General features: G+C 36.9%; 1 protein-coding gene across 6 annotated transcripts in view; it reads right to left on the bottom strand.

Annotated features, from left to right (window-relative positions):
- Positions 1–180: 180 nt before the first annotated feature.
- Positions 181–11,662, bottom strand: part of RAD17 (RAD17 checkpoint clamp loader component) — a 34,683-nt gene continuing 23,201 nt past the window's right edge. For all 6 annotated transcript variants that reach the window (XM_012782995.3, XM_012783007.3, XM_020290011.2 and 3 more), the window contains 4 exons: positions 9,807–9,956; positions 8,002–8,122; positions 3,605–3,662; positions 181–951 (listed from right to left, as the gene is read on the bottom strand). In XM_012782995.3, coding sequence (XP_012638449.2) covers positions 684–951; positions 3,605–3,662; positions 8,002–8,122; positions 9,807–9,956 — 597 coding nt within the window. In that variant the 3' untranslated portion in view covers positions 181–683. The remainder of the gene's footprint in view (positions 952–3,604; positions 3,663–8,001; positions 8,123–9,806; positions 9,957–11,662) is intronic.

Genomic DNA, 11,662 nt, shown 5'->3' with positions numbered 1-11,662 from the left:
TCGCAGCAGTGGTTACACCCCGCGCTCCTTTGGTAAGGTTCTCATAGCAAGATTGCCATCCACTTTCTTCCCTATCTTTTGAAAACTCTGACACTGGATGAAGGAGATTCGTGTACTATGCCTAACGACACATGGCAGACAGTGCATGTTGGGCAATGGTAAAAGACAGGAGAAACAATGAAATTCAACATTTTAATTTTGATATAAATTATGTAAATACTTTCCAAAAAGTATCTAAGATATGCCACTGTACAACATATAAAAATGGTATCTGAGAAGCTAGAGACGATAAGCTGTAAATAAGGCACCACGTTTATTTACACTCATAATTGCATCCTAAACTGTTTTATAATTCATATTTACAACCCCCCTATAAAGTTTCTGTATTTTGGATTAGTCCTTCACATTTTCTGATATTTGGTATAATGTTCAAAACACACTTCATACACTTCCTCCTCTCCTTAAACCACTCACAAGATAAATAAATACTATAGAAACAAATTAGATTACTTGAAGGCTTAATCTTCTATTTACTTCAAGGTAAGAGTCAGTTCCTTGTGATGAAATACTACAGGAGTGAAGAATTCACAAATTGTAATTCGGAAAAGTGTATTAACTCTGTTCAAGTACTACTGAATAAAACTAAAATGAATCTGTAAAGTAGCAATCTTATTAACAGGCTGTTATGTCCCATCACTCTCATAGTCTTCTATTATTATGTCTTCTTCTTCTTCTATGTCTCCTTGGGATGAAAAGGGCTGAGGTTGGCTGGCAGGCAGTTCACTCCCACTATTCTGACTCAAAGAAAGAGACCAGGTTTCAGGTTCAGAGCATTGAGTGGGTTCACCCAGAGCTTCCTCTGCAGGCTGTCCTCCATCAAGCTGGGCTTCATCTCCACTGTCAGTGCCTAACATTCCATGTTCCCTGTCAGTCAGGGCTTCCATTTTCAATCTGTCAAATTCACAGTACATTGATTCAAGAAGGTTAGATAAAATAGAAAGAAAAATAAAAGAATTTTTAATTAAAAAAAAAAAAAGATTCACAGTACAGACATCAAAAACAACCAAAGTTCCTTCACAGTACTTATAAAAAAAGAGAAAAATAGAAAAAATAAAATAAAAACCAAAGGAAGAGATCCCTTTACACATTCCATTATGCAATGACTGTGATGATTATGAAGCCATCTTCTCTAGTCTTTCATTTAACTTTGTTGTGCTGTTTAGCCAGTTCCTTTAACTATATATAAACAAAACTACAAGGTAAATGACAAATTGTGAATAAATTCTTATAATTTACAATACAAAAAGGGTTAATGTCTTCAGTAAAGAATTTTTACAAATTAAAAAGATTAAATAGAAAAATGGGTACAAAACAAGGACTTACAAAAAATATAAATGGTTACTAAATAAATTCTTCAACCTAACTTTTAATTTTAAAAATGGAAATTAAGGCTGGGCATGGTGGTTCACGCCTGTAATCCTAGCTCTCTGGGAGGCCGAGGTGGGAGGATCGCTTGAACTCAGGAGTTCGAGACCAGCCTGAGCAAGAGCGAGACCCTGTCTCTACTAAAAATACAAAGAAATTAATTGGCCAACTAAAAATACATAGAAAAAATTAGCCGGGCATGGTGGCACACGCCTGTAGTCCCAGCTACTCAAGAGGTTGAGGCAGGAGGATTGCTTGAGCCCAGGAGTTTGAGGTTGCTGTGAGCTAGGCTGACAGGACTCACTCTAGCCTGGGCAACAAAGCCAGATGCTGTCTCAAAAAAAAAAAGGAAATTAAAATAATAAGCTATGATTGTCATTTTCCAAACTGGCAAAGAAATTTTTAAAATAGTAAAACTCAGTGGCAGCAAGGGTTAGGAGAAAAGAACATATTGATACATTGTAAATGGATATAAAATTGGCAAAATATTCTTGCAATAAAGAGGAAAAGCCTCAAAAAGTATATGCCTATTGATCCAGCAATTTCATTCTAGGAATTCATCCTAAGTAAATAGTATTTGATGTGCTACAAGGCTGGAAGAGTAAAAGCTGAAAAGAAGCTAAATGTATAAAAATAAGGTGCAGGTTGAATTATAGGTAACCATGTAGCCATTAAATATTAAGTTAAAATAAACATTTAATAAATACTAAATATTACTAACATGAACCAAAGATCATATTAAATATGGCCAGGCGCAGTGCCTCACACCTATAATCCTAGCACTTGGGAGGACAAAGTGGGAGGATCCCTTGAGGCCCTGCATTTGACACCAGCCTGAATAACATATTGAGACCCCATCTCTTTAAAAAAATAAATAAATAAAAATCAGCCAGGGCGTAGTGCCATTTGCCTGTAGTCCCCATTACTGAGGAGGCTGAGGCAAGAGGACTGTTTAAGTCCAGGAGTTTGAGGTTGCAGTGAGCTATGATGATGCCACTGCACCCTAGTCTGGGCAACAGAGTGAGACCCTGTCTCAACAACAACAAACATGTTAAATATGCTCAATAGTCAACATTAATCAAAGATTAATGACAGTACTAGTACTATAATATACAGCACTGACAAAAATATGGCCTCCCAAGTCTCCCAAGTCAGGTCAAGTAGTTGAACCAACAATAAAACAGTGAAGAGTCTCATTCATTTAATTATATCTGAGGAGGAAAAAGACAAGAGAAGATAATTGTCCTTCCTTTATTTTGATGTAATAATCTTGGAAGGGAAAAGAGCTAGCAAAGAGAGCTAGTCTTGCTTTGATTCAGAGAGATGTGAGAGGAAAAGTAAGGTTTATAAAAGGGCTAAAGATCACATCCCAGTGGGATGCTGCTTCAAGGTCCATCCATCATAGTCTTTCAGTGACAGGAAAGATCGCTCCACATAGCTAAGCCACTACCCAAAGTAAACCATTAACACTACAAAGGTCTTATTGAATCTATGAGGACAGAGGGGGGAAAGGCCAGAACACAAGAGTTTCTCATTTGGGACTAGGAATAGGAGAAAAGGTAGGACAGGTAATAGATGCCATTTCTATCATTTACTTTTGTCCATGTGTCCAGTAACCAAGCCTTTTTAAAACCTTTTAAAAATGCCTGAGTGCTTAATTCAACCTCACAAATGAGCTAAGTTAAATTGAAGTATAGACTTTGTATTAGTCACTGGTATTGGCCCAGAAGCTATTTTCCAATAAAATGAACAATATAGATATCTCTTATTTTTTTTATCTGAATTTTCCAAAATAAGAAAATATAAAGAATACTGCTACTTTTGAGGCAGTCCCTGGTTATTGCAAGTCTTCAAGCATAGACTAAGAATACCTCTTGGCAGGAAAGCTGAAAAGGTGTTTATAGACATGCAAGATTTGTTGAACTGGAGGATTTTAAAGATTCCTCTGTCTGTGTGATTCCATGATTCTATTTAGTCTGCTATATTCCATTGGGAGTATGTGAAATATGCTGTTATATTTAATAAAATGAAGGGTCTGAAATACAATTATATGGGTTTTAATCAACTAGGTACAATATTTATTTCTTGGGTTTTACAAATAACATTTATTAATTTATGTTGAACATATTCAGTGGACATTTCAGTGACAACTCTTTGGAAATTAAGATGATCAGCTTACCTTCCAAAGTGTCGCTTCAGAGGAAGCCTTCCAATATCTTGGATAAAAGAAATCTGAGCTGAAAACAGATTTAAAAAAAGTTTTAAATAATTTTCCAAAGAAAATCTACAAATGGACAATAAGTCCATGAAAAGATGCTTCACCAATCTTCACATCACTAATCTTTAAGGAAATGCAAAGCTAAGCTACAGTGAGATATACATTTCACATCTATTAGAATAACTTTTATCAACAAACAAAACAACAAGTGTTGGCAAAGATGTGGAGAAATTGGAACCTTTTGCATTGCTGATGGGAATATAAAACATTGTAGCCATCGTGGAAAATAGTATGGCAGGTCTTCAAAAAATTGATAGTAGTATTATTAGCTGGAAGTGGTGGCTCACACCTGTATTTCCAGCTACTTGGGAGGCAGAAGCCAGAGAACCATCTGAGCTCAGGAGTTTGACTAGCCTGGGCAACATAGTGAAACCCCATCTGAAAAAAAAAATTATTATATGCTCCAACAATTCCACTTAAGGGTATATACCCAAAAGAATTAAAAGCAGGGTCTCAAAGAGATTATCTGTATATCCATGTTCATAGCAGCATTATTCATAATAGTGAAAAGGTAGAAGCAATCCAAGTGTCAATGAAGAGATGAATGGATAACTAAAATGTGGTGTATAACACAATGGAATATTACTCCACTTAAAAAAAGGTAATTCTGACACATGCTACAAAACAGATGAACCTTGATGACATTATGCAAAGTGAAATAAACCACTCACAAAAGAACAAATATTGTATCATTCCACTTAGATGAAGTACCTAGTGTAGTCAAATTTACACAGACAGAAAGTAGAATGGTGGAGGTGGTGGACATGGGGAGTTAATGTTTAACAGTTACAGAGTTTCAGTTTTGAGATATGAAAAAGTTCTGGAAGCTAGCTGCAGAACAAGGTGAATATACTTAAAAACAACTGCACTGTAGCCTAAAAAATTGTTAAGATGATAAATTTTATGTTATGTATAGCTTACCACAATTCAATCCTCAAAAAGAAAAAGAATGACAGAAGACTTAAAGGATGATAACATAAGGTCTTGTATACCCACTCCCTCGTGAGATAATCAAAACTGGTGAAAACTATTAAAAAAAATCAATCATTTAAAGTCTCTGGAAATTGTCCTAAGGGCATACAGCAAATGAGAAAACATTTATTCAAGAACATCTAAGGCATCTGAGCCACCATCTCCTCCTCCCTTCCACATCCCTAGCTCAGCTAGATGAAAACTTTATTCCAGGTGGGGGCAGCCAAGAACAAAGGGCAGAATGTTCCTGGGCTCCCTTTCTCCATCAAGCCTCGGCTCACAGGACAGAGGTTTTGTCCCAGGGGCACTGAACTCTCTTCAAAGTACAATCCTCCTCGCCCCAGCTCATTAGTACAGCAGAGGATCCACAATGGGAAAGCAAACCCTGTCTCAGTTAAAAAAAAAAATTAAAAGAAAAAGATGGCTCACGCCTGTAACCCTAGCACTCTGGGAAGCCGAGGCAGGCTCAAGGTCAGGAGTTTGAAACTAGCCTGAGCAAGAGCGAGACCCTGTCTCTACTAAAAAAAAAAGAGAAAGAAATTAATTGGCCAACTAAAAATATATAGAAAAAATTAGCCAGGCATGGTGGCGAATGCCGGTAGTCCCAGCTACTCGGGAGGCTGAGGCAGCAGGATTACTTGAGCCCAGGAGTTTGAGGTTGCTGTGAGCTAGGCTGATGCCATGGCACTCTAGCTTGGGCAACAGAGTAAGACTCTGTCTCAAAAAAAAAAAAAAAAAAAAAAAAGAGAATAGCAATAATAAGAAAGAAATTATAAAATCAAAAAATAAAGAGGAAACAGAATAAAAAAATATGAATAGGCTGGGCGCCTTGGCTCACGCCTGTAATCCTAGCACTCTGGGAGGCTGAGGCGGGAGGATAACTCAAGATCAGGAGTTCGAAACCAGCCTGAGCAAGAGTGAGACCCCGTCTCTACTAAAAATAGAAAGAAATTAATTGGCAAACTAAAAATACATAGAAAAAAATTAGCCGGGCATGGTGGTGCATGCCTGTAGTCCCAGCTACTTGGCAGGCTGAGGCAAGAGGATCACTTGAGCCCAGGAGTTTAAGGTTGCTGTGAGCTAGGCTGACGCCATGGCACTCTAGCCTGGGAATATGAATAAAGTCTCAGAAAATGTGGGACACCTTTAGGCATACCAACATACCCTGATGAAGGACAGAAGGACAGAAATGAACAGAAAAAATAATTTTGAAATGACACAGTTAGTAAAAGTGGAAGAAATGGGATAAAAATTGATAATATCCTACTTTTGACTAAATTTTTTTTTTTTTTTGCAAGGGAGAGCTGAGAAGTATACTTTTGACTAAATTTAATGAACTTCTTAAGTTTGCAAATTTAATATTATGAGGGCTCTTGAATATTTGCCTTTTTTCTTTTTTGAGATAGGGTCTCACTGTTGCCTGGGCTAAAGTGCAGCGGCATCACCCCAGATCACTGCAACCTCAAACTCCCAGGCTCAAGTGATCCTCCTGCCTTGGCGCTCCCAGAGTGCTAGGACTACAGGCGTGAGCCACCACATCTGGTCTTGATATTTTTAATATTACACAAATTCTCTATTCTGTCTTGAAGAACAGTACTACAGACATATGACTGTTTTTTTTTTTTTTTTTTTTTTTGGAGACAGAGTCTCACTTTGTTGCCCAGGCTAGAGTGAGTGCCGTGGCGTCAGCCTAGCTCACAGCAACCTCAAACTCCTGGGCTCGAGTGATCCTTCTGCCTCAGCCTCCCGGGTAGCTGGGACTACAGGCATGCGCCACCATGCCCGGCTAATTTTTTATATATATATCAGTTGGCCAATTAATTTCTTTCTATTTATAGTAGAGACGGGGTCTCACTCTTGCTCAGGCTGGTTTCAAACTCCTGACGTTGAGCAATCCGCCCGCCTCGGCCTCCCAAGAGCTAGGATTACAGGCGTGAGCCACAGCGCCCGGCACAGACATATGACTGTTAATGAAATGTGGCCTTTAAAATACATATTAAAGGCCGGGCGCAGTGGTTCACTCCTGTAATCCTAGCTCTCTGGGAGGCTGAGGTGGGTGGATCGTTTGAGTTCAGGAGTTTGAAACCAGACTGAGCAAGAGTGAGACCCCGTCTGTACTATAAATAGAAAGAAATTAATTGGCCAACTAATATATATAAAAAAAATTAGCCGGGCATGGTGGCGCATGCCTGTAGTCCCAGCTACTCAGGAGGCTGAGGCAGCAGGATCGCTTGAGCTCAGGAATTTGAGGTTGCTGTGAGCTAGGCTGACGCCATGGCACTCACTCTAGCCTGGGTAACAAAGTGAGACTCTGTCTCAAAAAAAAAAAAAAAATAAATAAAATAAAATACATATTAAAAAAGAGAAACTGAGGGTAAAATTCATCAAGTTCATAAACAGGCAAATCTCAGAAGACATATAACTTGTGCAAATGTGCACTGCTATAAGTACCCTAATGTTTGTAGCATTATTTATAATTTCAAAACTTGAAAATAAAATGTAAATATACTATTAATGGACATTTTTCTAATATACAAATCAACCGCTATGTCCATTAATAGGGTTAAGTGAAACTGTAAATTTTGAAAAAAAGAGTTAGATTTGAATATACTTTACCACTGCTTTTTTTGACCTTAACTTATACAACAGGAAAGGCTATCCATGGTAAGTGATATAAGTAAATTAAACCTTTTCTCATTCTGCATGTTTCTAAATGCACAGAAGAAAGTCTGGAATGTACATTAATCTGTCCAAAACAAATTGTGATTATAGGGAGGTACTTTCAATTTTTACTTTATATACCTCTCCATTGTCTGATATATTCTTTTTTTTTTTTTTTTTGAGACAGTCCTACTATGTCACTCCAGTGCACTAAAGTCAACATAGCTCACTACAACCTCACACTCCTGGGCTCAAGCAGTCCTCCCTCCTGCCTTGGCCTCCCACAGTGCTAGGATTATAGGTGTGAGCCACCTCACCCAGCCTATCTGATGCTTTTTTTAATTTTAAAACTAAAAGCATCTATTAATTCTAGATCAAAAATAAAAAAGGAAAATATACATATCAATCCATATAGCAGTAAGTTAGCCCACAAAAAGATACTGATATAAAATACTACTTCTATACAAAGAGAAAAACTTCCCTTCCAGAAATGATAGTTCAGTTGTGAGGCAAGCCTCTAGTAAGGCATTGCAGAAGTTACTGGATTTGGTTTGTTTTCAATAAAAGTTGAAATAAACTATTTGAGTAATAGAGTAAAATGTATGTTAAGAGACGACAAACTTTTTAATAAAAGTTGAAAAAAAAAAGAGAAAACTTGTTATTACCTTGATTTCTCATTGGAATGGTTAGCATAGCAAGGTATGGCAATAGCTGAGTTTGAAGGCATAAAGCTGGCAGGCAGAAGTCAGAAAAAAGTGCTTTTGCTGTCAAGCAATTTTCCCGATACTGTATAGAAAACAAAAAGATGAAAGGAAAAACAAAATTTAAAATATGGTTATATATTCCTAGACAAACTAAGTTTACTGTATCACAAAGTATGTGGGTTTATATACTACAAATATACTTTTAAGGGTTTATGCAATTAGTCCTTTACGATTTTTCTGGTGTTACCTAATAAAGCATTTTACCTACATAGTTATTTCACATTTGACATAATAAGAATTTATTTAAAAAGAGACTTAATGTATAAGATAATCTCAAAACTCAAAATAATTCTGTTTAGGAGCATACATACATCACAAACATGAGAAAGATTGTAAAAATATTATTCCTCAATGAAATAATTTAGTTTCTTTAGTCAATATAATGTTAGGCTGATGAGGAGAAAAGCACAATCCCTGCTTTCAAGGCACTTATAGTCATGCACTCTGGGAGGCCGAGGCGGGCAGATTGCTCAAGGTCAGGAGTTCGAAACCAGCCTGAGCAAGAGGAAGACCTCATCTCTACTATAAACAGAAAGAAATTAATTGGCCAACTAATATATATAGAAAAAATTAGCCGGGCATGGTGGCGCATGCCTGTAGTCCCAGCTACTAGGGAGGCTGAGACAGGAGGATCGCTTGAGCCCAGGAGTTTGAGGTTGCTGTGAGTTAGACTGACGCCACGGCACTCACTCTAGCCTGGGCAACAAAGTGAGAGTCTGTCTCAAAAAAAAAAAAAATAAATTAAAAAAAAAATAAAATCATGAAATTTGGCCGGGCATGGTGGTTCACGCCTATAAACCTAGCACTCTGGGAGGTTTAGGCAGGAGGATAGCTTGAGGTCAGGAGTTCGAGACCAGCCTGAGCAACAGCAAGACCCCGTCTCTACTAAAAATAGAAAGAAATTAGCTGGACAACTAAAAATATATAGAAAAATTAGCCAGGCATGGTAGCGCATGCCTGTAGTCCCAGCTACTAGGAAGGCTGAGGCAGTAGGATCGCTTGAGTCCAGGAGTTTGAGGTTGCTGTAAGCTAGGCTGATGCCACGGCACTCACTCTAGCCTGGGTGACAAAGTGAGACTCTGTCTCAAAAAAAAAAAAAATTAATTAGTTAAGTAAAATTAACAAACACCATATATATTCGGGGTATAGAATGTAATGTTTAAAACATGTTTACAAGGTGGAATGGCTAAATCAAGCCAATTAACATATGCATTACCTCACATACACATCCTTTTTGTTGTGGTCAGAACATTTAAAATCTACTCCCCTAGTGACTATCAAGTATATAGTACCTTTTTATTAACTATAGTCACCATGTTTTACAATACATCTCCAGAACTTATTCCTCCCTGTCTAACTGAAAGTTTACATCCTAGGGTTTTTTAAAATCAGCTTTCTCAGGTTGAACTAGGTTTATTATTAATTAGAACTAAAATATAAGTATACTTTAATTCTAATAAAAATCAACTAATAAACAAAATAGGCATGTGCTTTCAAATATTTAGAGTTTTTTTCATTAAAAAAGATCACCTTCTAGCATGCCCTTTTTATATTTTATCATAATTCTAAGAAAATTGTTGGCCTTAGCAATTATTTTAAGAACAAAACATTTTTCTTTTTTTTTACTTTTTAACAAATAACAGCTTTGAGATATAATTAACATACCATAAAGTTCACTTATTGAAAGAGTACAATTCTTTTTTTACCTTTTTATGTATTAGAAACCACTGAGGTTTGTGCAAGGGTCGAAAACTCGATCCGCCTACTTGGCAATGAGCAAATCCTCGGGCTTTGTTGGAATGTATCACACCTCTTGTAGCTATAGATGTACTATATTCCCTGAGTAAGGAGCGTGTCTAGCAAATGAGAGACGAGACATAAAATAAATAAGAGATTTATAAAATAGTATTATTGGTACTAATGACACACAAAAAAAGACTAACCATACTCAGTTTCTATGTGTTTACTATTTTCAACATCACCACAACCCTATAAGTAATAATGGTACAAAGTCATCTAAAGCACATTCAGTTGAGACATAACAATCAAATGCAATATGTAAACCCTGATTGGATCTTGAATATGGATTGGGGGAGTGATAATTTAAAATATAGTTTTAAGGCAAATGTGGAAATCTGAATAGGCATAATATGTTACCAAATTAATGTTAACTTTCTTAGGTATGATAATGCTATTGTGGTTCTAATAGAACAATGTCCTTATGCATGGTTAAGTATTAAGTGTCATGATATTTGCAATTATTTTCCAAACAATTTTGGAATTGCAAATAATTTTCACAATTATTTTGGCTGCAAATTCAGCCAAAAACAGGTGTGTAAATACATGGAGAGATTAAGCATATATGGCAAAATGTGAAAAATGGAAGAACAAAAGTTAAGATACACAAATATGCACTATACTATTCTTTTAACTTATCTAAACGTAGGAAAATTTCAAAAAAGAAATAATAATTTTAAAAATTAAGCAAATGCAACTACTAAGTAAAGAAATTCTGTATCATAAATGGTTTTCTTTGTATCTTTCCTAATTTTAGTTATTACTGCTATTTTATATAACACAAATACTAACATATCAAAACAGTATTCATGGTGGCTCACGCCTGTAATCCTAGCACTCTAGGAGGCCGAGGCAGGTGGATTGCTCAAGGTCAGGAGTTTTAACCAGCCTGAGCAAGAGCAAGACCCTGTCTATATTAAAAATAGAAAGACATTAATTGGCCAACTAAAAATATATAGAAAAAATGAGCCGGGAATGGTGGCGCATGTCTGTAGTCCTAGCTACTCTGGAGGCTGAGGCAAAAGGATTGCTTGAGCCCAGGAGTTTGAGGTTGCCATGAGCTAGGCTGATGCCATGGCACTTTAACCTGGGCAACAGTGAGAATCTGTATCAAAAAAAAAAAAAAGTGTTGTCCAATAGAACTTCCTGCAATGATGGAAATGTTTTTTACCTAGGTTGTTAAAAAGGTAGCTATCCACCACATGTTAAAAAGGTACTGGAGGCCGGGCGCGGTGGCTCACGCCTGTAATCCTAGCTCTTGGGAGGCCGAGGCGGGCGGATTGCTCAAGGTCAGGAGTTCAAAACCAGCCTGAGCAAGAGCGAGACCCCGTCTCTACTATAAATAGAAAGAAATTAATTGGCCAACTGATATATATATAAAAAAAAAAATTATTTTTTCAGAAAAAAAAAAAAAATTAGCCGGGCATGGTGGCACATGCCTGTAGTCCCAGCTACTCGGGAGGCTGAGGCAGAAGGATCGCTCCAGCCCAGGAGTTTGAGGTTGCTGTGAGCTAGGCTGATGCCATGGCACTCACTCTAGCCTGGGCAACAAAGCGAGACTCTGTCTCAAAAAAAAAGAAAAAAAAAAGGGTACTGGAGATGTGGCTAGTGTGACTGAGGAACTGAATTTTCAATTTAATTTAAATTTAATTAGCCACAGGCGGTTAGTGGCTGTTGTACTGTTCAGGGTAGAATTAAGATGTAACAAAAAATAAAAATTTTATAGTAAATAATTTCAAATATGTAAAAAAAAAGATACATTTTC

This window comes from Microcebus murinus, chromosome 11 (assembly GCF_040939455.1).
Source record: "Microcebus murinus isolate Inina chromosome 11, M.murinus_Inina_mat1.0, whole genome shotgun sequence".
Taxonomy (NCBI): domain Eukaryota; kingdom Metazoa; phylum Chordata; class Mammalia; order Primates; family Cheirogaleidae; genus Microcebus; species Microcebus murinus.
The sequence above is the reverse complement of the archived record's forward strand: the minus strand, read 5'-3'. Positions and strand labels throughout refer to the sequence as shown.